General features: G+C 32.3%; 3 protein-coding genes across 4 annotated transcripts; all 3 read right to left on the bottom strand.

The window, feature by feature from the left end:
• Positions 1–231: 231 nt before the first annotated feature.
• unc-5 lies at positions 232–15,279 on the bottom strand. 2 transcript variants are annotated; one of them, XM_070653671.1, is made up of 7 exons: positions 15,051–15,279; positions 11,118–11,792; positions 9,601–9,811; positions 8,954–9,520; positions 8,426–8,743; positions 8,222–8,235; positions 232–7,527 (listed from the first exon to the last, which is right to left on the bottom strand). In XM_070653671.1, the coding sequence occupies exons 2-7, from the start codon at positions 11,553–11,555 to the stop codon at positions 6,556–6,558; spliced, it is 2,520 nt and encodes an 839-aa protein (XP_070509772.1). In that variant the 5' UTR covers positions 11,556–11,792; positions 15,051–15,279; the 3' UTR covers positions 232–6,555. The 2 variants fall into 2 exon arrangements, with proteins under 2 accessions (XP_070509772.1, XP_070509773.1); XM_070653672.1 differs by lacking the exon at positions 15,051–15,279 and adding an exon at positions 14,504–15,035.
• Positions 15,280–16,544: 1,265 nt separating this feature from the next.
• Positions 16,545–19,334, bottom strand: LOC139100906 (RNA-binding protein 45). Its single transcript, XM_070653679.1, has 9 exons — positions 18,957–19,334; positions 18,819–18,893; positions 18,638–18,760; positions 18,318–18,379; positions 18,019–18,170; positions 17,584–17,659; positions 17,408–17,503; positions 17,033–17,331; positions 16,545–16,907 (listed from the first exon to the last, which is right to left on the bottom strand). The coding sequence occupies exons 1-9, from the start codon at positions 19,244–19,246 to the stop codon at positions 16,800–16,802; spliced, it is 1,281 nt and encodes a 426-aa protein (XP_070509780.1). The 5' UTR covers positions 19,247–19,334; the 3' UTR covers positions 16,545–16,799.
• A 13-nt stretch (positions 19,335–19,347) lies between these two features.
• IntS1 (integrator complex subunit 1) lies at positions 19,348–25,709 on the bottom strand. Its single transcript, XM_070653678.1, has 5 exons — positions 25,332–25,709; positions 24,894–25,268; positions 23,147–24,834; positions 21,935–23,002; positions 19,348–21,775 (listed from the first exon to the last, which is right to left on the bottom strand). The coding sequence occupies exons 1-5, from the start codon at positions 25,579–25,581 to the stop codon at positions 19,439–19,441; spliced, it is 5,718 nt and encodes a 1,905-aa protein (XP_070509779.1). The 5' UTR covers positions 25,582–25,709; the 3' UTR covers positions 19,348–19,438.
• Positions 25,710–26,003: the final 294 nt, after the last annotated feature.

Genomic DNA, 26,003 nt, shown 5'->3' on the forward strand with positions numbered 1-26,003 from the left:
AGATTCGCACCAAACCAACAAAAATTTTTTATTGATGTTTCCCATATTAATGTTTATTTGAGAACGAAATTAATAATACCAACAAAAAAAACGAAATCAACGACGATAAAAATAATAATAATTTTGATTATGTCAATAACAGCAAAGGCAGGCAAGCAGGCAGAGGCAAGCAGCGAGGCATCTAATAAATGAATGAATGGAATGGAATGAATAATAATAAAGTCATAAACATGTGGGTTTGTAAAAAACTTCTTTCTCTCTTTATTGTCTAACTCTCTACATAATTCTTGTTTTTTTTTTTTGTTTCATCTTAAAATAAATAACTATGTAAGGTTTTATGACAAAGAAAAAAAAATTATTATTTTTTTAATTATTTTCAATCAGTTAATTTTCTTTTCATCTATAAAACGTATATAGGTTTTCTATAAAGTATTTTTGGCACTACAAATAAATGCAGCTGGACAACTGTATAAATAGGTAAAATAAGAAGGAACAAAAAAAATATTTTTTTTTGCTTCTTAATTATCGCCGTTAGATGTCCAGCTATCAAATTACTAATTCTTTCATATACACAGTTTTTTTTTGTTGTATTATACGACACATCATGGGAAGGAATTTCATTCACACTGGTAAGGGTAAAAAAAAGACTTGAGAGGGGAGCTGTTCACTTATTATGTAATGTTCTTAAGGGTAGATTAGGTTTTCTGAGATTTTCGGAATTTGCCGGAACCGAGACCAAGACCGAGACTATCCGGAAAGTCTCCGTGAAAGAAATACCCGGAAAGTCTCAGTCTAGATCTCGGCATCGGGTCTAAGAAGGAGAGAATAAGGGTTTGGTTTGAGATTGTGATACGTAAGTGATTGTGATACGTAAATACGGCATCGAGGTCTAAGCAGAGACTGAAGTCGACTCGGATTTTGTAAAGAACAGTCAACTCAAGATGACTCAACTCCATATAAAATTCGAGTCGACTTCGAGTTCAGGGTCTAAGGCGAGGGGAGGAAAGGCTTGGTTTTAGATGATTTTATTACTCAACGATCTTAGAGGTCTAAGGAAGGATAGAGAATTGTTTGGTTTTGAGGTTATGTTACGTAACGCTCTTAGAGGTCTAGACGGGGGAGTTTTGGTTTGGGATTTTGTTACATAACGCGCTTAGGGGTCTAAAGTGAGGAAGAGGAAGTGTTTTGTTTTGAGTTTGCTACGTAACGTTTTATGGATTCTAAAGAGGGTCTGGTATGGTTTGGTTTGAGATTTTGTCATGCAACAATCTTAAAAGGCTAAGCAAGGGAAGAGGAAGGCTATGGTTTGAGATTTTGGTACAAAACACTATTAAGGTCTAAATAAAGAGGAGGAAGGGTATGGTTTGGGATTTTCGTTGCGTAACGCTCTTAGGGGTCTAAAGACAGGCAGTCTTAAGGGTCTTGATTACGATTTTTTTTTGTAGCGCTCTTAGGAGTCTAATGGAGCAAGGGGTATGAGAAGGAGTATAAGGAGATCAAAAATGTTGAGATCTTGTTAGGAACGGAGATCAAAAAATCAATTTTTCACATTACGAAACAAGTGAACAACCCCTCATCGACTACGTTAAATATTCCTCTTAATACATAAGGTAATTCCTTAAATTTTTCATCTTGTATATATATAAAATGTTTGGAAAAATTTTTCATCTTTATGCATCCGCCTATGTTGTATAATAGTTATTTTTTGCTATACATATGAATTTTATTAAATTTATTACATACTTATTATTACTTTATATAGACTTTATTTTTACGAGTGGGTTCATCACTAAAAAAATTCATTTTTTTTTCTTTCACATCTTCAACAAAAAATTCTTTTGATTCATTTTTAGAACTTTTTTTTCTCTCGATTCAGCACATCTAATAATTTTTGACAATTTAATTTTAATTTTCATATTTCTTTTTTTTTATGACTATAAAGAATTTTTATGATATTCGTAAGAATAAAAAGAAGAGACTTTTTAACTCACATCATTTGCATTCATTGAAAGTAATGTGTAGAACACAAAATGTATTCTGTAATGAATGCTAAAGAGACGAAAACATAAAGAGGAAACATCAGTCATGATTCCTTCACTTTGTTACTTGTTAGTATTCGATGATATAAACTTTCTACGAATTTTTAGACTTGAATGTTGTTCCCCAGAAATTTGTGGTATGTCTTTGAGTCTATAATAATTCATGGTCAATAGCTTGATGACTTTTTGAAGGTTTGAAATTATGAATTCATAGCCTGAAGTCGATTCTTTTGTAATTGTGGTTTGGTGTAAATGTAATTAAGAACTTCTTATGGATTTTATTTTATTTCAAAGCTTGAAGTCCATTCGATAATTGTATGGAGTTGAGTCGAATTGAGTCGACTTCTTCATACAAAATCCGAATCTACTTTGAGCTCTGATTTTTCCACAATGATGTTTATTCTTTGGAATTCAAAAACAGACTGTCTATTTTTATGAAAAGGGAGTTTCAACTTTGTGCAATAAATATTATTCAAATCTCAAATGAACGTTATAAGAGGCTCAAATTTCCTATGGAGTCGAGTCGACTATTCTATACAAAACTTGAGTTGTCCTCGAGCTCTTGTTATAATAAATCGTGATTTTAGCTGCCTCTCTACAAAATACTCCACTTTACTAAAGTATTATTGCTCAGAACATTTCAACTGTTATTTAATATTCAAATTATATATGCAACTAGAATTAGTTGATTATCCCTTTTTGGGTATTGTTGTTAGTCCCCTCAATTGAAATATTTATCTTGTTTTCGATCTTCAAACGATAAAAATCTTGTATTTATCTAGATATCTTCGTCTAGTTCTTATTTCCTGTCAAGTTCTTATAAGTTCCTTCATTTACAAGTTACAAAAGTGACTCCAACAATTATTTAAGATCAATGATATTTTCTAAATTAATTCTAGCTGGAGTTTACAGATTTTACTTTATAAACAGCTTAATATTATGTTGACCCAGGTGGAGAAGGGCACAACTGACAGAATCAACTTCAATTATGTCTGCTCTGATCAGATCTATAGACAGTCTGCAAACAAAAGCAACCTTTTAAAAGTTTATGTTTATGCCTCATTGATCAATAAAACTTTAATTACTTAAGTTTATGTCTTGAATTCTTAATCTTCATCGTCAATCCCTTTTAAAATAGATTACGCAAAAGACAACAAACTTTAAAAACCTTTCATTACAATCTATTTATATCCACAAAACTTATAAAACATGAAATTTCACCATGACACTGTTAATTCTTCAAACACTTTTACTCAGCTAACAGCACAAAGTCAATGTTTATGTTTCTAATGTTTCAATAAAAAGTTATTTTAATGAAATAGCTTTTGCTGTTTACGATGATATCCAATCATCATAAATTTCTCTTTCTGCATAATGTATGTACCTCAAGCGATGAATATTCAAAGAACATAAAATTCTTTCATTGGTAATATAAAAAATTAAAATTAATCGTCTGAAAATGCATAGCCGCTGAGCCGAAAAAAAAAAATTACAATTTTTTAAATTAGATAGATTGCAGTATACTATTCGGTCCTGATTACAGGCTCCTCACATGTCATTAGAACATGCTTCAATTTCCATTCATTCTACAATAGTAAAACGCCAATTACTATTTTATTCTACTTTGCTATTCCTTGATTCTCATATCATTTCCATCTAATATTTTTCTTTCTAATAAGTGCTCTGAAACGACACGCTTTACGTTTATGACTGTATAGATATAGTCCGAAACAGAAAAACAACATGAATTAAGTAAGTAGATGAATACGTTATATTGGAATTATAAATAGATTAATAGATTTTTTTTAGAAACTGGAGAAAAGATCTCGCGAACAAAAAAAAAATAAGCAACAACTGAAGATAATTAAAACATGTTGAATGTCAAGAAACCGAAAGAACTGGGGTTATAAGCGTATTATTACTGACGATTGTTTTTTCTTTCTTCATTTCTTCAAAATATAAGTCGAAAATGTGTTTCAATTCTGTTAGTTCTACATAATGAATATCACCAAAAAAAAGAGAACAATTTTATCAATTCATTAGCTTTATGATTCTCCATACATTGTATGAGTATATAAGTAGTTTATTGTGTAGTATATTCGATTCTTTTTATTATACTTTTAATTCTTTTTTAAAAAATTAGCTGCATTTAAAAACTTTTAGACAATTTAAAATCGTTTATTTTAAAAATTCGTTGCATTCAGAAGAGTTTGAGAGTTTTTTGAAAATTGTTAATTGAAAAGTCTTTTGGGGTCGTTCAAAAATGAGGAATTAGATTTTATTAATGTATGTCAATTCTGTTCTGTCTTGTCCTAAGCACAACTTAGTGGTAAGTCTCGACCAAAACCGTACATGACATACGGTTTATTACATACGGTTTATAGTTTTGACAACATGATCTCTTTTGATATTTAGGATTCAAAAGTGGCAGAGTGATACATTGGCAGGACGTTTCTGAATTCAAGATTTAAGTTAGTAGAGCTCGAAGTCGAATCAAGTCTTCTCGACTTTATTTAAAATCCGCATCTACTTCAAGCTTTATTACGGGTATTACCTCTAGGGTATGCCACAAAAACTTCAACTTTGCGTAGAAGACCTGCAGTTTTTAGTAAAACCTCTGGAACTCACATTGATTCTGAGAACCAATAGAGTTGCAGTGTTGATTTCTTAGCCTTTCTTTGCTTTCAGCTCATCTTAGGAGACTGTTGATAGAGACTGTAATGTATTTGGTATTGGAAATTGAGAGACAGAAGTAGGCAAGTGAGCCAGCTTCAAGCGTCAGTTAAAGAAGAACAAGAATTACAATTGATCTTTAATCATTCAAAAATTAGACTCCAGGCCTAGCCCCAAGTCGACGGTAATCAAGCTGAGTGATGTTTTCGGTTTCAATTTAGCATCATGTCAGAATCATGCCAGCCTGTTACCAAATTTTGAATAAAGCAACCAATTAGTCCTATTCGAGCAAGTTAGCAAAAACATCCTTTGTTTTAAAACCTTGTGCCACTCTTTAGATATCCGATTGTAATTAACAATCAATAAAGGATGAAAAGAAGCCCCAAATATCAAATATATATTAACAACAAAACCTCATTTCTGAACGACCTCTCAGCAATTCCACAAAAATCTCCAGTGTTTAAAAGGCCTTAATAATTCTCTTTAATTTAACACCGTTTTTCAATTCCAACAAAAGACTTTGCGTTTATAGCTGTTTATGAGCAAACGCTTAGAGTCATAATTTATATTTATTCATTTTCGATTAACCATTTTCAAACAACAAACCTCAACTCCCACAGATAACAAATTAATACTTTTCATCAGTAATGTTCGAAAAAGAAATTTGAACTTCATTATTATTTTTTTTCCTGTAATCAATTTTTATATCCAACAAAGAAACGAAAAAAGACCTAATGACTCACATAAATTAAAATGCAAATGAAATTTATATATTTTGTTGCTGTTTATACATAAATATTCATATTCTTCTTTTTAATCCACTGTCTTCATCTCTTCTCGTTACTTTTTTTTATTTTGGCTCTCTTTTTTTCTGCCTTTTAAGAAAAATAGCTAAGATGAAAATATAATAATAAAAAATAATTGAGTGTAAAAAATCCCATTTACTGACTGGCGAAAAAAAAAACGAACTTGTTTACGTGTGTGATTGAAGAAATTCGATAGGTTTCCAATTTTGATTTCTCGCGCTATTCACTTCCATAACAAAAAATTATGGATAGATAAAATAAAAAAAAAACTTCAATTTTAATTGAAAACGAAATTAATTTAAGTCGAGGCATGAATGAGGAAACGATAAAGTTCAGAGTTGGTTTTATGGTCTGCAAAGTTGGATAACTAAGTGTAGTAGCTGAGCATTGTGTAATATGGGAAATCGAGCCATATATAAGTGAATCTGTCAGTGATCGAATAAGGTCTCAGTAGCCGAGTGGTTAGGCAACAGACCCGATATCTGTATCACTTTCTTGAGAGGATATGGGTTCAATTCCCACCAGAGACCCGATCACTCATTTATTACAACAATCAATTGTCAATATGACAAAGATTCTCACAATGCTCACGATATTACACAAAGCATAGACTGAACTAGACAGAAGCAACACCAGACCTCGAAGTAGACTCAGATTATTCATGGGAAAGACGATTTGAGTCGATTCGAATCCATATATAATTCGAGTCAACTTCGAACTATGCATTACACTAAACCTAGACTGAGCTTGACTGAGACTTAACTAAGGACCGACAAATTGTTACTTAAGTAGTAATTGTATTTAATTATATGGCAATCATTGTCAAAATTGCCTGTGTAATACCGGAATATCTTTCAATAATCCGGCTACATTGCCAATTTACCAACAATTGCAACTAAATTTTTATGCATTAAAATGCTTGCACCATGGCCATAATATTTGTCTAAGACTAGAATCATCCTAAATTAGTCAAGACTAGCTCAATCTAGGTCAGTTCAGACATACAGTGACCATCTCTGATATTAATGAAGTGATGTCTATGAGTAGAGTAGAAGATTATTAAGGAAAATATCATCGCCATTCTTTTGCTTCACAAAAATCTCCATATTTAACTTATTAACGGCATTATTACTACGTTCGAGTAGGAAATCACAATGTAATAAATATGAATTTTTCCATAAATGTGAATAAGGAATTTTTTGAGATTCATTACGCGTTTGCCATCCGCCCGAACACACAAGTTGCACCCATAAATCTTCTTTATTATTTTTAAATAGAAAGTCCTTACTGAGCATTAACAAATCATTACCCAAATTCTTTTCAATGATTGTACAATAATCAATGCTACTACGATAGTCTTCTATAATATAAACTCTTACGTTAAAATCACTTACGGGCATTTTATGCTTTGGTCCAAAGAGAGCAATTTTCATTCGCTTCTCGACAGATATCTCAGGCGTTTTACTTTCACCGATTAATAGCAATTTGCCGAGAACTCTTGAAATGATAAATGCATTCTTAGAATCTAATTGTATAAAAGCTAAGGGATTAACAACATCATTACTTGTTGATGCTATTCTCTTCCACTTATCTTTCTCATCATCCATATCGATATACGTTTTTTGACTATCATTAGCACAACTATTATGAAGTAATGATATACTCCAATTTTCATATTGATTAGCACAATGTGGAAATTTAAGAATAACGGGCTTATTAAGTAAGACTTCTGATGGCCCACAATAAATAATTGAGCTTAAATGTGTTGAATTATCATTAAAATTACACGTAATTTGATTCTTTATAAATTCGTTGTGTAGAACAGTAAGGAATATATTATATTTTCTCGTACGTTCAAATGTTAATTCTGGTATTGATAGTGACGTCTCTAAATGCTCGAGTTCAAGCCAACCACCATTTGATGTCACCATTTGTTCAATCATATTTGTTTTAGGCTGATTTTTATCATTTAATAATGATGTTGTCGATGATGATTCCATCTCAATGACCTGGAGGAGAGAAAGAAGGGTTAGAGTTAGTAAATTTTGATGGATTTCACTTAATTTATAGCAGGCAGCGTAATTTATAGGTGGACAACCTAAGAACTCATGGAGAGGAGTTGTTGATAGAGTTAGAATGGCATTTGGTATCAGTAGTTGGGAGACGGAAGCTAGTAATAGAGTCAGTTTTATCTAAGGGAGGTCATGTCTAAGGGAGGTCATGGATACCAATTGATCTGTACTACCAGCGAAGTAACTAAGTAAGTTGGGCAGCATTTGTCATAACATACTGAACGGAAATGCCATAAACCGTAAGCCGTGTGTAGTTTTAATCGAGGCTTATCAAGTTGTGCCGTGAAAAATAAAAGGTTCTCCACCACTGTTAGAGGGTTAGTCCAAAACAGCAGGTTTGCAGCCTTGTGTGAATCATAAGGTCCAACCGAAAACTGCAGGCTTGCTGCGAACGGCACATATTGAAATGCCAACACCACGGTGACGAGGCAGCAGTATATTTAGAACCAAGCAATAGCCACTTGGAAAATATTGTTGATTTCCAAGTATACTGCTGCCTAGTGAACATAGTGGCAGCATTACAATATCTGCTGATCGAGTGCGGATCCATAATTCAGAAAATGCAGGCCTGCACTTCATGGATGAACCCTACTTAATCAAAATCTAAATAATTGAAGAATTTTGAACTTACCTGAGTTGAATTTACTGTATTTATTTGTTTAAAAATGCCGGCATTTGTTTGTGTACATATGAAATGAAATATAAAGAAGAAGAGATAATGTTTGTGACACAAATTAAATATGTTATAAAAAAAATTATATTTCTTGCTGTTCATTTCGGTAAATCATCAAAAAAAAGAAGGTAAAATGACGTTTGATTGTTCTCATGAACTTACATGATTCTGTGCTGCTTGAAATTGTATCTGATTGAAGTTTACGCGTCGATGATGTATTAGAATTTGATACTTTACTGCTTATCTTATCAAAAGGAACTGAATATGTGATGGCAAGCTGCGGTTCATGATAATGATTCTCATGAATATTTGGCGTTATTTGACGTTTTATTGGCGGAAATGTCGGTTGTGGATTATATTCTGGTGCCATTGTATTATACTCGTATGTATATGATTGTTTCTTCATCGGCTCTAATAACTGCTGTCTATATCGTTTCTCTCCACCCTCGTATGCATTCTTTGGTTGAATTTCTAATATTTCTATTTTTGGATGGAAATTAACAAAAATATTTTTTTGGAATTAAGTTTCTTCCTCACTTAATAGATAAAAAAAAAGAATGTAATTAAGTCACATTTTGGTGATTTTGAAGTTTGACGAGATATGATAATAGCACGTAATTCATTATCTCTAAATTTTTTTTTCCTTTATATCAAAGTAAACATACACAAAAATAAAATAAAGTCACTCACCATTGTCTGTCACAATATAATCGGGAATTTCAGGTTTCTTTCGTTTTGAATGAGCAAATAACGCTGCCAGTATGACACATAATACAGAGAGTGTGATTAATGAGATATAAACTATACGATCAGATCTCGGCTGCACTTGTTGTTGATTTTGACAATTTCCATCCGTACAGTCAACTGTCTCAATCTCTTTACCCTGACAGTCATCAGGCGATCTTGAGTTGCAATTTCTTTGTCTCGTCTTACGACAATCGACGCCACAAGTTGTCCACTCACTCCATCGTTTTTCACTACGTACAATTACAGGTATATAGGGAGATAATTTCTTTCCAACAATATTCTCAGCTTGACATGTGTAGTTGCCAGTATCGATCACTTTTGTTGAATGAATTATTAAATTTCCATCTATTGTTATGGTAAGTGATGATGAAGACGTAAGGTCTTGACCATTCTTCTGCCATGTTAGACGAGCTTTTGGCAGTGAATCGGGTGGTGTACATTTTAATTCAAGCTGATATCCCGGCTCAATACGTGCACTTGGCGGTGCCATTATAAAGTTTGATCCAAGTTCTAAAAGAGTACGAGACAACAGATGTTTACACATTTGACAGCACTTAAAAAAATTGTTTTTATAAAACTTGTAAACTTACTGGCAATCTCAACTGCCGCTGATCGACTTCTGGCATCACCGCGTGAATTCCATGCCATACAATAGCATTGAAATTGTCGACCAAAAAATGTTTCATATAAGTCACGATTAATAGTTGCTGTTGCTTCTAAATAACTAATTCCAGTTTGCGGATCAACATGCGACTCAAATGCTGTGGGTGGTTCAATGCTGGACGAACATTTAAAAATCAGCTGTTGATTTATTTTTTTAATACGAAGAGAAGTAAAAAAGAAAGATCGAATTAAATATAAAGAAATGAAATGAGAAATGAGGCGTGTGGAAGACAATGACTAGTCTTTTTTTGTTCGGATGTCTACAGCGCATATTTCCTTATTAGAGAAAATATAAAATTAATTCTGCACTAGGTCAGTGTCATGACAGAAGTGTGATTAATTATTTTTAAGTATGGAATTTGCTAATATGTGATTTTGGAATTAATATAGAATTGTGTACTAATTTATCATTATGGATATATTTGGATATACTCTAAGAATTGATCTGCGAATTGGGTCATTGGGTTTAATTGGTTAAGCAGGCAAGCATCGACTGCGATAATTTGAATGTTAGATTTTGTATCTATGCGATCTATGCTACCCGAATACCACACGGTGTTCATTAGGGCATCGATATGTCCCTTTATTAACAGTAAGACATGAAGTTGTCCTGATTTATTAAGCGAAAATGCCGGTTGCCTGATTAAGCCATTCGGACTAAAGGTTAATCAATGATATCTAATGAATAGTCCTATAGATTCGAGAAATCAGGCCTTATCGCTTAGCTTCAGACCCAAAGTGTATCAACTTGCTGTTTCCAAAATATCACAACGTGTTCGCTAGAGTACCAATACACACCAATCACCGTTTTAAGATTAAGACTCAAAATTTGCTTGACGGCATTGTGACGGCTGATTTCGACCCATTTTCGCAGCAAAAAATGCCGATCGTCACATTTAAGTGTTCCCGATACCCAGATTTAGGGGTTCCCGAGTCTCAGTCTCGGATACTTGTCGAGACTGAGACTTTTGGAAACCTTACTCACATTGTGCTGTTCGGATTTATCATCAAAATTCATACTTAACTACTTAACCCCATCTACACTCAATATATTCACTTTAGTCATGCCATCAATATGATTCAAAAATTCCGTGACACATTAATGAGCACCAAGACGAAATTACAAAAATATCGAACACATTTTCATCATAAAAGTGCATATTGAAATATTTATAAGAGACAGCAAGTTGTTAGCGATGTAATTACTTAATATAATTCCATTTATAAAGATATATATTCATTTCCATCATCACCAAAATATATATAGTCTTTAAGAATAATCGTCGTCATCACAATCATGGTTGTCATTATAAGTGACAATGGAAAAGGAAACAGCACTTGATTACATTTACATGTTATTAATATTTTTTTATACAACAACATCTATGTCAAGACATAAAATCATCATCGTTCATTTATAGTTCAGTATAGTGTTTGTTATTACCTTCAATGCATGCGTCGTTCTGCATGTTAATGTTGCTGGTTTCTTTTTTACAATGTAATCATTTTCAGGCTCTTTGAGAAAAAAAGGCATACCACTCTCTTGGAACTTGTCCAAATCTTCTGTTTCAGGATTTCCGATGATATCACCACTCGAGCCACTTGATCCAAACTCATGTGAATTTAAATATTCATCATCACTTTTGTCATCCTCATCATCATCGTCATCATCAAGTAGTGGTGATAATAAATCGGCATCCGGTAATGGCGCCAAATGACTATTTAAATTTGCTATTGTTGATGATATTGTTGCTATACCTAATTTCTTATTCGTATGTAAGACATGTTTGTTATTTACATTGATCGATTGGCTTAATGAAGAACACATGAAGATGATCGTACATAGCGCCACTTGAAAATTAAGGACTCGACGGCGTTTCATTTTACAATTCTCTGTATTTTATTATATCTTAGGATGAATGTTTGTAAGTCGAGTTCAAAAGCAACAATAACAGCTTAGATACTTGGCGTGTTGTTTGATGAATGCCTATTTTATGTTGTTATGACTGTTGTGAATGAGTGAGTAGGGTGCACTTTCTCGTTGTGTCTGCTGTTGCCTTTTTTTTATGCCTTTTATTTTAAAATGCACAAAAATGATTCTTTTATTTTTAGAAATTACCTGAAGAAGACATAAAGAGAAGAAGGAAAATTTATGAGTGTGGAAAATTACTTCTTATTTTTTTTGTGTAGAAATATGTGTATATCTCTAATAAAAGTTCCTGCGTTCTTTTCTCTTAAAAGAATTCTTTCTTTTTTATGGCATTTTTTGAGAACAAAAAGGTTGCTTGGTATTACACTTTGTTCGGCTGGATGGTTGCATTCCGACAACCAGACCTCGTAGGAAGCTCTAGTTTGAAGTATCGATTGGACTGGAAGTGCAAAATCACCTGCTTGCACGTTAATCAATGATTTTTCAAGATTTTTCATTTAACAAACAAAAAAAAACATTTTTAAAGCGTTGCTTTCAATAAATTTTGAATTTTTAGCAACCGTTTTTGATTTTCTAAAAAAAAACGTTAGAACTTTTAAATTCTTAAAAACCGTTATGATAAAATCCTTTGACTTTTTTAATTTTACTTGGAAAATCATGTCTGAGACAAAATTGCGCTAAAGTCACTCAATAAGGTGTCGAGCACTTTTGTAACATTTTTTCCTTCCTTTTCATTTCATTTCATTTTCAATTTTGAAGTTTTGTTCTCGTCTTAAAGTGTAGAGACGACATATGCTGCTGTTGAATTATTCATTTCCGTTTTAACATAAATTTTTTTCTTTCGTGCCCTGTCTTGTCATTTTTGCTCTTACTTCTCTGACTCTGTTGCTGACTACGCTCTCTCAGCTCTCAAATTGAATTCAATTCTTCATCATGCTTCACAATATAAAAAGACATACGAAATACACTAGTGCTGTGGGATGTTTATATGGTTTTTAATTGGAATTGAAGCACGATTTGAGAGTGAATAGGAGCAACAAGAAACAACAAAAAAATGGTTACAACGCGCAGTCAGTCAAGTTAAAGTCAAGAGACAGTTGTTTCATAAATTAATTTGATGCCATTAAAGATGTGAATATTTATAAATATACATCATCATAACGTAACAACAACACATTATTCTCATCACATCTACTTCCCATTCTTAAAAAAAAACTTTCTTATCAATTTTTCTTGATGCACATTTTTTTTTATGAATGTAAACATGCATGCTTTAAAATGAGAAGCATGTCAAACAAAATTCACTTATCGATGCATCTCTCTTCTTCTTTTTTTTTTCTTTTTCGTCGACCTCATCTATGTGTCTAAATGGATGTACTTAATTTTTTGTTAGAACATTCTTCAAGAATTTATCAATGTCAGTCTGTCTGTTGTCGGTTGTAAGTCATGAGAATGTTCTCATCTAAATTTCTACTCTAAAGGTAGCAGAACAGACAAGAAACAGATATTTATGATGAGTATCCTCACAAGATTCAGCATGTTCAGTTACTTTTAAAAATTGTTAAAAAAAAAGAAATTTGCCCAATGATTCGTCCCAAGTTGGAATCGAACCACGCACCACTCGATTGCCGGCCAAGTGCTCAGAACACTAAGCTATTGGGCTTTACCGTTGGAATTGGCAATTTACATTAGTTTTGTATGTTTCATTCATTGAGTATACTCAAGAAAACGCTGGTTTAGGAAAGTATGACCATTGTCTGTTAGGGCTCAAGGCATTAACCGACAGAAAAATACTGTCCACAGGACAGCGTAATTCTAGTGTAGACAGGAATTTGTCGAATTTGACTCGATGCCAAATCGTCGACCTGGATTCACAACTTTCTGAATTTTTTACACCTTGTAGCCCAAAGTCAGACTTTTTGTGAAATGTAATTCTAAGAATGATGATCATCATAATTTCTAGCTCAGATTGAACTATGTTCACTTAGAATTGGAAATTTGGAAGTGGAAACCAGCGACAGAGCCAACTTCAAGATGGAATATCGAGTGATATCGACGACCAGAGAAGTAATTAAGATTGAATACTGAACTCTTTAATTATTTGTGTAATTATTTCAATCTAAGTTGATCATTGTCCTTAGAATCTCAAGGATAAAATTTATTGCCCAAAAAGAAGCATTCTCTTGTGAAGTATATAATAATTTTAAAAATGAGCATATTGTTTCTTTCAGAAGAAGAATTGGAATTTGAAGAATTGAAATCTTAGTAAGTGATACATTACTGAATATTTGAATTATCCACGCTAATTTTGCATGCTAATTATATACTAATTCATCATACAATAGCTCTCAATGTGGTCATCTGATCTTTATGGTTCACTAGTGATCTGAGATCAGGACATCATTGAAATTCTTGTTCTAGTCATAATATCAGATATAAAATCTTCTAAACAACACTGTTAAATTTCAATAGAAATAACGTGGTAGACAGTCTAACTTAATCATGAAGATTAATCGCAAACTATAGTCCAAGAACCTCTAAATCGCATAATCAAAACATTAGTATTTCACTGCATCTGAGTCACAATAATGCGTTTTCTACCTCACACTACACCGCGACACATTACTGACTAGTTTCTTGATGTCTCTTCCTCATGACACGGTCGAACTAACGTTAAATGACTCCAACGATTTATGATAAGAACGTAAAGTGAATGAATAATTCTTCTTATTTTATTTTTCTTATGCGTATAATTTAGATTCTAATACAGAGATATGTCTTATTAAGATGGAATGATTAAAATACGCACACTACACTCACATTACACAACATAAATGACACAGACACATATAAAACAGTTGCACAAAAACATAAAATAAGGATGAATCATTTTTCCTCACTCTTCATTGTGTATACACATTATCCTTTTTCCAAACAATTTTCTTCTTTCCTTCCTTCTTATTTTCTTTTTTGCTTATCGTCTTTGCTTTTGAATGGCGATGAGAATATCTTGCTGTTTTTGTACAATGCACAGTCCTTCTTTTTTATGCCATGAACTTTTATGTTTGAATAATTAATTCACTTTAATTTTTAAATTTCATTCATTTATTTATGTTTTGGATCCATACAGCATTAAAAACAGACATTTTTTTGTGATAAGTTTGACACAAAATTAAAAATCGATATATAGCTTTTATGTGGCATTAAAAAAGAATTCTATACACAGAAAAAATTTATGTACATAAAAATTTTTCGAGAGGGATAGCAGTTAGATGTGAAAAATTTATATGGATGGGAAAAATGCCAGCAATCCCCTTGAGAATTTAGAAATGTTCTGTATTCTGTGTAGATTTTTTTTAATGAACGGGAACTATAAGATCCTTCAAACACCACTTAACAGTCTGATGGAATTTTATACTTTTTGATAATGTTCTACAGCTGCATTACCTTTTAATTTCATCTCCATAAATCTACATCTTTCAGCTTTTGCTTCTTATAAACATCATATTTCCATCATTCAATCAACATTTTCTTCACTTAATAATTAAATAATTACATTTTTTTACATTTTCTCTTATTATTTTTTGCTTTTTTTTTTCGTTTCGTTCCTTAAAACTTTTAATTTTTTTTTTCTTATTTCTCTTTTCTTCTTTGAGTTTAAAAAAAAAAAACTTGTGTATATAAAACTTCTTTAAGAAGTATCAAAAAAATTACTTAATTTCGATGAATTTAATTGCAATTTAGGACCATTAGTTAGCAACTTTCACTAGTTTATTATAGAACTGTCTTTATTAAGTCCGTTTTAATTAACTAGTTATAAGATAAAAACATTTTTTATACTTTAAATAAATATTTTCAATGATTGTAAATACCATAGTGCTGTGAATGAGAATGAAGACTGACTAGTGAGGAGAAGAAAAAAAATACAAGTTGTTGTAGTGTGTGAGTATTATTAATACAACTAGTGAACTCTACAGGAGGAACTAGGAAGCATTATTTGAAAATATTATCCAATTTGACTTCCTTCTGAAAAGGTTTTTGGTGTAATTAATTAATTACTTTAGTAATTATTTATTTTGTGGTTTATGGGCTTGTCGACAAAATTCTCACTTGACTCTTAATTTTTGCTGTTTACTTTTTAATGAGATCAGTACTGATATTGAGGTTTTATTATTGCACGTAGCTCAAAAATGAATTTCGGTAGTTGATGTGTGACTTAAAGAAAATTTTTTTGAATCTTGAGAGGCTTCTGACTAATGCAAATCTCACTTCAATTTTTCAAGTAGACTATTGAATGAAGTCAATCAAGTTGGAGTTGTTCCTTAAATATTTCTCACTCAACTCATATTCCTTTATGATGATTAATTAACGAATCAGCTTAAGTATTTGAATTTCTTCTTATTTTCTTAATGTTGACGTCTTTTGGTCTTAATCAGGAAGACTAATTTACTGGTATTCATGTTATGCGTGGTAGAAAGCAACGAACAAAACCGCACACGGTATGTGATTCATGACATTCTGGCGACACACAGTTTGAACAACAATGCCACAGATCATAATTTTTATTTCTGCTGGTTTAAATTGAGTTTTCTCTGGAGTATAGAAATTTCCTTCAGGTCTCGAACTATCATTTACTTACTTACTTACTTACTTTGCTGGTCGTAGAGATCAATTGTGATCCATGACCTCCCATTTACTTGACTAATTGCTCTGAAAATTTACAAAATAATTAAGCAATTTCAAATTTCATTCCCAAATTTTACCACTGAATATCAAATATTTGATCATAATTCCTAACAATATACATTAATTACCATCTTATCGTAGCTAATTAAGACAAGCTATTTTTCAATGGAAAATTTTCATTCTTAATGAATAACGTTTTATTATTTTTTTTTTTTTTTTGTTCATTATTTTTCAAAAAGGAAAAATGAAAGGAATTTTCATCTAAATATGAGAATGACATTTAGCACAATAAAATTCCACTTAAAATGTTACAAAAAGCATCATACAATAATGTCTTACCTTAAAGTCTATTCAATATCATTATATATTAATAACATACATGAATGATCAATTTGTGTATTCAATTTTTTTTTTTCATATCCCACAAAACTTGTTTGTAAAAATTCTCATAAAATAATAATCGTCATAAGTGCGCAAATCGATGAAGACAATAATCGTATTAATGAATGTTTAATCTAAATCCATTTTTGATCGCTTCCTTGGCTCGGATGGTTCCTCAGCTTCTAATACTTTCAACTTAACACCATATATCTCAGCTCCATGTAATGTTTTCATTGCCTAAAAAAGATTTTAAATAATTCATTACGATTCAGCTAGTCCAACATGAATAATTTATAGCACGAAACATTGAAACAATTGGGTAAAAAATGCAAAAAAAAAGTAGAAAAGAGAATATTGTTTACCTGTCTGGCACTTTCATGCGATGCATATTTCACATAGCCACAATTACGATTACTCAACAAGTAGACGTCAATCAGATTACCAAATCTACAGAAAACTTTTTTAAGGACATGAATTGGCAGAACATGAGGCGAACAAACGATAAAGCATCTCTGAGCACATTGTGCTTGGGGAGGTGCTTGTGCTTGTGGACTTGGTAAATTAACGGAACAAAAATTTGCGCCATTTGAATTGTTAAAGAAATTTTGTGTATCAACAACGGGTGCACTTTTCATTTCCGATGAAAGTTTTACTATCAACCCTAAAATAGACAAAAATTTTAAATTAATTCATAAAATTCTCAATGGGATATGCTGAAATATGATATCAAAACTTACTCTCGCCTATTGGATACTCAAAACCGTGTAGCTTTTGTCGTGCATGAAGAGCGGCTTGTTGAGTCTTATATACAACTGTGGCACTGCTAGAAAAATCTATAAGAAAATAATAAGAAAATCATTATGGATGTAATAATATTGAATATCACTAAATTGATGACTGGATATTATATTACCTGACTCGGAATTCATTTTACAATAATCCATATTCGGAACGATATCAAATAATCTCCACAGTTGATCGTGTGTTATCTATACGTAATATATAAATTAGTGTACTAATAAAATTTTATAGCTAGGTGTAACTGGAAGTTAAGCTCTAAGGAGATAATAATTTTTAGCGCATTTTCTCGCGATGTTATTGTCATTTTGTCCAGACTTTAATTGATTTTTGTTAAAAATAGAATTTAAAAGATTTTGGATTTTAAAATTAAATTAGAACTGTTCAACAGCCAAAGTTGACATTTGTACGGTTTTTGAGAAACAAAATAACTTTTGTATGGTTTTCAAACAAATTTGAATTTCAAATGTCGTTTAATCTTTGTTCCGAGAAAATGCGCCTTAATCACTTCCTGTAGCTACACACAACTTTTTATGATTCATTATCTTACCATCGGACTACAAATAACATGTAATGCACAATCTCCATTATTAGATACCATTAAATCGTGGCTCATACCGTATCTATCATCACCGTAATTACTGCTGGCATTACTTCCACTATCATTGAGTGATGATGAGCCCGATCGGGATGGCTTCGGCTCTGATACGAATTTGGATAAAATAAAAAAATGAAATGAAAATAAAAGTAAGTATGATGAAATTTGCACAACACACCAAGCCCATAAAATATAGACCATGCATATTTTCTCTATCATACACAGCTATTATATCATCATAATTTACCTACCTGCAAATACCGCTTTATACTTTTCATCGCAATTTTCAAATGCCAAAGCCGCGTAGCTAAATCTGATGAATAAAATATATACACGAAAATGAAATGAGAAAAGAGTGAGATATAGGAGAAGAAATAGAAATAAAAATTGAAAGCAAAAGGTCTCTTTAACATAAACTATGGAGTAAACAGTATAATAATGTTAGATATGAACCAATGAAGTGAAAGTTCTTTTGTACTTTTTTCTTCTTTCTTCCTTCTATGTTCAACTAACTAACTTGTTGTAAATGATTAATTGCTGATCTTTAATAACATGCATAAATCTCACTTACTTCTTAAACTTTATATAGGCAAATCCTTTTCCTTCTTTTGTCTTTCGATCTCTGATTATTGATATATCCTCAATCTCACCATACTTGTCGAATTCATCATGTAAGTTCTCCTCGGTAAATCCTCTGGAATTAAGAATGAGTCATTAATATTATCAAAACTTGATTTCCTGGATCTTATTACTTTGGAATTATTATGAATAATCGTTGTGCCTTCTCATCTTCTCGACTCTTGCCTGAGGCTGATCCCATGTTTCGGCTAAAATGTCATTAAACATGATTAAAGTATAACATATAAAGCAACAAATGTACACTAATTTACCTTGCAGCTATTAAAACTTTAATCGGCCTAGAGCTTGTACCTATCATTTGTCCATTCAATCCTTCACATGCATTTGCAGCCTCTGATGTCTTTTGAAATTTAACAAAAGCGACTCCTTTGCTACTTCCATCTTTTTCTTTAACAATTTTTACGTCCTCAACATTCCCAAATTTACTAAAAGCTTCATAAAACTCTTTTTCCGTATTACTCTTGCTACAAACAATAAATAATCGACTCATTGGCGGATCGTCTCGCTCGTCATTTGCTGACTTGTGGCTTCTTTTACTCATTTTCAGTAGAAAACTTAATTAAATCTATATTAATCCGTTCCAAAACAGAATTTTGTGTATAACTTTGATTAAAGAGGTATTCAGTTAGATCAGATTGAACGTTTTCATTTTTCAAATATTTTATTACCGTTAATTCTTACATCTACAGGTTTCTATTATTTATATCAAAAATAGCAATTAAATCATGTTAATTTAACACGAATTTTGTAATTTAATTGCATTTATGCATTTCTTCAATGGAACTATTGTGTTAATTTTTGATGTTATACCGAGATTAAAGACACATTTGAGAATATCTAGAGCATATTCTTGCAATGAAAGCGTGATTTCAGTTAAATTGTCTAGAACTGATGTCGCGATGTTAACATCATCGCTGTGTAGACATTGTAGATAAGCGTTAAAACATGTTGACAAAGTAACTGAATTTCCAGGATTGTATTTAAGCATTTTAAGTAGCATAGAATGTGCCAAATTTCGCACATCCGATGAATCGTTGTAAATTAATTCTGTCAACTTTCCAAATATGTCCACAAGTTGTGCCGGTTTCTTATTTGTTTGATATTCAATTTCTTGTAACGTTGACAGCAACTCTTCATGACTCATTCTTGTTATATTCCCCAATTTTGCGATACTATTTATCTGGTTCCCTTCTGGCTTGGACGTTAAGGCTGAAATTGCAATTCCTTTAGCCAAAAATTGTGATGATGTCATAATTTGTTGCAATGGTATGATGTTTCTGTTCCTAACAAACAGATCTGACAGCAATTCATGATGATTATTAATAAGTATGTATGCACATGTCGGATTAGTTGCTGCATAATTTTTAACAAATTCCATTACACGAACAATAAGTCCATAAAGGTCTTTTCCGTGATTTTGTAACAATATGAAGAATGACTGTAATGCCTTATGTAATCCAGGCATGTAAACATCTTCAAAGATCATTGGCTGTAAAAGCTCTAAAGTTCCCAAAATTTGATTAAAGAAGGCAATATGATGTTCCTGTCTAAGAATATGAAGATCCATATGTCCACGTCCAGCTAATAATGATGCAATTAATGGTAAATGTCTCAGCAACAGAACTGGATGTGTTGCTGCAAATTTCCTCAACGGTAATTCCATATCTAAGCCAATAGCTTGAAAATCTTTAGCATTCGATAAGCTTGCTAGTGTTGTAATAACCGTGTGGATCCATTTATCGCTGATTGAGCTGCTGCTTTCTTTTATAATCAACTCATTAGCTTCATTAATAATTTCATTCATGTCCGAGTCAATAAATAAGTTGGGAATACTCAAGTACAACCTTCGCAAAAACTTGTTTTTGACATTTTGCCCTAATAAACTTGTTTCCAAATGTCCAAGAACATTTTGTAAACTCAATTCATTGGGACGAATACAGCTCAGCAACAAAATTACACGTTCATTCATTTTTGACTCGCTATGTCCAATTGTCATGTTCTCTTCTTCCTGTAGAATGTAATCAATGAATGCTTTGATTTTATTCTCGTCCAATATCAACACATATTCAATTTGTTCATGTTTTGGAACCGCTTTGTCACGTCCTTGCCACATTTTTGGATTCCTTATAATTGCATCAGTAAAATCAAGAACTGACGTTGGATCATAAATTCCAGAATTAATTGGATTGAAGAGCTTCTCAATCGCCAAATGTATTGTTGACCAATTTGCTTGATGAATCAACAGTGACAACAAGTATGGTCGATAAATTTGGATTGTTTTGCCAAACAGCAGTGATATTTGAACATCTTGATTTGTACGAATCAATTCACTGTCAAATTGCACCAGCCAATCAAGAATTATGCCTTTTTTATTGATTGATAAATTGTCATTTTCTTCTTTCAGCATAACACACATGGAGTTGATTAAATGCGCCAATTTACTTTGCTTTAAATTCTTAAAATTTAAATGACGATGTGCAAATACTTCGATTTCAAATGGATGTGTTGAATTGATCAGTTCTGATAATGTGTGATGAATGTTCCTGCCAGAATCACTAAGCTTCAATAACTTTGATGAAGTTGATTTTGTATCCAAAAATGGCTCGACTTTAGGCTTGATATCCTCATTGACGATTTCTCCTAGCAAACTGCTGACATTGAAACTTGTTGCTCCTTGCGAAAATTTACCACGACTATAACTACTTGTCTTAACCTTTATTTTCATCGCATCGAATCGTTCCAGCATGTCAACTACTTCCGTATTTGGCTTTTTCTCATTAACTTGTGGCTTATCATCCGTTGGCTTCAAATATTTCATAGCGATATGTCCATTTTTAGCGCCACGCATTTGCTGAATGTCAATAAATTGCGATAAATATGCTTTATTAATAATCGCTGCATTAACAGATTCTGGAGACTTGACAACATCATGATCAAGTAGTGCCAACAATTTACTCATTGAATTAATTGGAGTTCCGAAGCTTTGAATGAATAATATTATTTGTTCTGATGTTAAATCTTGCAATGCTACATCGACAATCCTATCGATAGAACTTCTTATCATTTTGAGCTATTTAAAGATAGTTAAAAGAAAATCATTGAAAATTAACGGTAAAAATAAATTTGAAAAATATCGGTGATGAAAAATTAAAATAATCGTCAAGTTCAAAATTTGAAAATTCATCAAGTTCAAAATTCAAAAAATAACGATCAAAAACCATCAACTCACCTTCAACCAATCTGGCAAAATCTGAACCTTATCTCCAGTTTCAACGCTAAAAGCTTGTGGATATGCAGCATTTCCAACAGGAAAGAAATAGTCCAAGAGATCCATTGCACCAGTTATACCAGCAGATTGGCATAAAAGAATGACCAAAGCATGTATAAAATTCAGGTGCATATGGCATTGTGTCTCGTCAGCAAAATGAACAACCAGCAAGTCAGGATATTCAGGCAGAGTAATTTCTGAATTGTTTTCCTTCATTTTGATTATAAAATTGTTGAACATAATGAAGAGATAGCTTAATGTTTGGAACTTCTCGTGATATTTTGGATCTTGAAGATTTGTTGGCAAAATTGATGCAAAGACAGCACTTCTCTCGACGATCAAAAGAGACCAGCAAGCAACATGCTCAATCATTTCAGTAACTGGATCATTTAAGGTATGCGTTGCAATAAATTGGATATAAATCATAATCAAGTCTGGAGAATTTTCTACTTGACATGCAGCACGTAGTTGTGCAATAATTCGTTCACAAATGTAAGGAAAAGATGGAATTGACGGCAAATATTTAAGCAGCCAGTCAGACTCTTCTGCTTCTTTGTCCTGTTCTGGATCTAAACTTTTAAGTAGCAATATGAATGCTCTAATAGCTGATTGTCGTCCATATTTTGATGTTGACGATAATCTTCTCAAGAAATATTCGAGAACTTCATATGATGTCTGATAGTCATTTGTATCGTCACTGTGTAGCATTTTCTGTAGAAAAGTAATCAATTCGACATCTCGTGAATTTTCAGATGAAATATTGTTGGAATTGGACAGCAAAAATTCACACAAGCACTGAACTGGCAAATGATTGAAATCTCCAGCAGCATCGCTACTTTGAACTAAATCACTTAACCATGGCATCGATTGTGAAGTTCCTTGTCTCTGAATAATGTCAAGCAACAAGTCTGGCTTACGACTGCGACAGAGTAAATGTCCCAATCTATGACTGGCATTTAAAGAATGAAGCTCTTCCAATACGTTCTTTGGTGGTCTGCGTGCTACACTTAGTGGATCCATCAGCATTACCTAATATTTTAATGGAATAAAATGAAAACATTAACGGCTTTTCTAAATTCAAAAATTAACGATCAATTAAAATTTAAATTTCAAAACTGTACAAATGTTTCGGAATCACTTCAAATTTTTCAAAAGCCGTTAAAATTGAATTACCTGAGAAATCAGCAATGAATTTTGTTCATGGATGACAACTTTAGATGTTGCAGCAGCAAGATATCCCTCAAATTGGATAATTTGATTCTTTTCGATTACAGCTAACTGTAATTCTTCATCTGGAGGTTTGCTCATGGAAAATTGATTAGTTATACACATCTCCATTAACATTTTCAGCATTGGATAGTTTGCCCAACAAAAAGCTCCAATTGTTCCTGTATTATGAGCTGATAAAATCAATAGGATGATCCAAACTTTCCAGTATATTTGAGAAATTGCCAATTTCGGTGGTTCATATCCTTGAGGAAGTTGTATATTTTCAGGATGATGATATTCAGCCATGCTGAACAAAAAGTCAATGATTTCAAGTTTTGTAACTTCCAATGGTGGATATTCTGTGTATTTTAATAAGCATGCTCGTCTTACAATTTGATCAATAATCATTACTGTGTCACAGATTGAGAAACTGATGTCCTTGCTAACTCCAATCAAAATAATTGTCCAAATAGAGTCTTGTAGTAGAGGAACTTCCGCAACAAGATTTAAAAGAAGCATTCGTTCAGGTTCTGGTGGCCATGAGTCAAACTTTGAATAGTTTTCTGGTGGATCTAGTATTAATATTTTATTCATTAAGGATGAATAATCAGGAGCACTTAATTTGTAAATTTTTGGAACTTCTTGGAACGTCCATGTAAGCGATTCATATTGAATCTGTGACATTTGATTGTAAAAGTTGTAGACTAATGCGCTCTTTTGGTCGTGGCTACTTTTAGTGATTGCATTGTGTGCATCTCTTACATGCGGTGACACTGACAAGAACCGACAGAGACAAACTAAATCAGCAATTGCAAAGCAGATTCGTTCACGAAATTCACTCGTTTCTACAGCTTGTATAAATTCAGCACGATCACTCATTAATGTCTTACAGAATGTCACTAAATTAATGTCGTACCGAAGAGTCTTAACTAATTCTCTTAAAAACACTCGTAAGGTCTTCAGGCAGTCATCTCTAAGTAACAGAAAGTCTTGATAAATTTCAGCCAATGTAGTCGCTGCTGCTTCTGGCTTAGCTTGAAATATTGTTGCCAAAATTCCCATATTATTCGGATTGCGTGCATTATAAAGGATTAATAATTCTTGTTGAACGACAGACTTCATCATTATTTTAAGGATGTCAGGTTGAAGATTTATTAAGTCTCTCAAGCAGTTCATGTAAATGTTGATTAATGGTTTAGTTTTGAGTCTCATCTTTAATAAATGTGACAATACTTCCTGATCTTTTGTTTGACTTGCACTGATGTTGTAGCAAATGTACTCTAAAAGATCTTGTGCTGGTTTCACCAATTTTGCATTACTTATCCACAATTCTAATCGTGTTACGACTATAGATCTGACTTCTGAAATTCCGCAAGCTGTTGATGCAAATTTAAGCAAGTTTTTAGTTAGAAAATCTGATGACTGCCTTCGATTGAATTGATCCTTAATTGTTTCAGTCACTAACTTCTCCACAGTTTCTTGAATGTGGAAGAATCTTGAATTTAGTTGTAGTTCCTCTGTATTCCTTGAGGATTCTGATACCATACTGTCTGATGATTCGTCTTCATTTAAAGCAACAATTGGTTCTTTCATAGTTCCACTTGGTGTCTCTGAAGCCTTTTGAGGTGGATTCTTTGTTCCGAATGCAGCAACTATTGAAATTATCAGTAAATAATTATGCAAACTAATTAAGAATATTGAGGATACTTACTAATATGATCAGTAAAGAAAGAACATTCTTCTAAATCCACCCACAATCTCTCATTCAGAGCATCATCAATATAAACTTTGACGAAGCTTTCTGGCCACTTTTTCTTGTCGTAATGTCCACGAGCAAGTAAATTAGCAGCCATAATAAAAACTGTTGAATTATTCTTTACTGGATGTCTAACAGCATGTTGACTATCAGTCTTCAATAATGAAAGAATCGCTGCTGAAATATTGTCATTTCCGAAAATATGTGGTCGTATTTTTGAGAGATACACGAGTGACATGACAAGTATCGAGTCATTCTTGGTTTTTGATGATTGCAAATTCTTAATTGCACCGCAAACCAGAGACACGATTTTATCACTGTCTTGTTGATCTGTGAATAGTTAAACAATAAGATTCATGCGTATACATATGCTAAAAAAGTTTCAATAATTACCAGTAGCTTGCAAAACAGAGGATATTAGATTAATATTTTCACATTCTATATTAATAGCATCTTCCCAACTTTCTGGAACTGCAGCACTCGTTGTTGGTGCAGTTGTTGAATGAATTGATGTTGGTGCTATTCTCGGTTTCTTCGATGCTGATGGAATTTGAGACGGACCATCACTTCTTTTACGGTCTTTTCCCAATATAAATAGCGATTCCGAAGAATGCTGAATTTTCGCCTTTTTATTGCGATCCATTGATAACCTTTAATGTTGTTAGGACCAAGCGAATGTATTAATTATGTTAACAAGGTGTAATATTGATTTTATTTCCGTTTTATTATCTTATTTCGTAAAATTAGTAAATTTTATTTCAATTGTTATGATTTGTTGACATTCTTTGAATTTTGAACTTCAATGCGGAAGATTTTTTTATACAATATTATTTTTCAGCCGTAAAACTTAAAGTCTTTGCTTGATGTTACTCAAATACAAATGCTTTCTTCTGTGATTACTACAGTTAATCATATTTTCTCTCTTTTTCGGTAGTTAACTGCTCAATTCTTCATTTTTAGACAATAAATAGCATTACGTGGAAGTTCATAACAACAGAACAATCCAAAATCCAATTTTGATAAACGATTTTCAAATTTTTTTGTAACTGTCAATTTTTGCCGGCA

This window comes from Chironomus tepperi, unplaced genomic scaffold, assembly GCF_022539635.2.
Source record: "Chironomus tepperi strain 1889 unplaced genomic scaffold, CSIRO-AGI_Ctep_v1 contig_73, whole genome shotgun sequence".
NCBI lineage: Eukaryota > Metazoa > Arthropoda > Insecta > Diptera > Chironomidae > Chironomus > Chironomus tepperi.

Excerpts from the sequence above, each read along its gene's own strand:
- unc-5 (XM_070653671.1), bottom strand. The coding sequence starts at position 11,555 with ATGAAACGCCGTCGAGTCCTTAATTTTCAAGTGGCGCTATGTACGATC. Across the intron at positions 9,521-9,600 it reads AGCGGCAGTTGAGATTGCCA|AACTTGGATCAAACTTTATA; the intron begins GTAAGTTTACAA and ends GTACTCTTTTAG. Across the intron at positions 8,744-8,953 it reads TTATATTGTGACAGACAATG|AAATATTAGAAATTCAACCA; the intron begins GTGAGTGACTTT and ends ATCCAAAAATAG.
- LOC139100906 (XM_070653679.1), bottom strand. The coding sequence starts at position 19,246 with ATGAGTAAAAGAAGCCACAAGTCAGCAAATGACGAGCGAGACGATCCG. Across the intron at positions 18,380-18,637 it reads GCCTATATAAAGTTTAAGAA|ATTTAGCTACGCGGCTTTGG; the intron begins GTAAGTGAGATT and ends TTTATTCATCAG. Across the intron at positions 17,332-17,407 it reads TGAGTATCCAATAGGCGAGA|GGTTGATAGTAAAACTTTCA; the intron begins GTAAGTTTTGAT and ends TGTCTATTTTAG.
- IntS1 (XM_070653678.1), bottom strand. The coding sequence starts at position 25,581 with ATGGATCGCAATAAAAAGGCGAAAATTCAGCATTCTTCGGAATCGCTA. Across the intron at positions 23,003-23,146 it reads ATTCATTGCTGATTTCTCAG|GTAATGCTGATGGATCCACT; the intron begins GTAATTCAATTT and ends TTAAAATATTAG. Across the intron at positions 21,776-21,934 it reads TTTTGCCAGATTGGTTGAAG|CTCAAAATGATAAGAAGTTC; the intron begins GTGAGTTGATGG and ends ATCTTTAAATAG.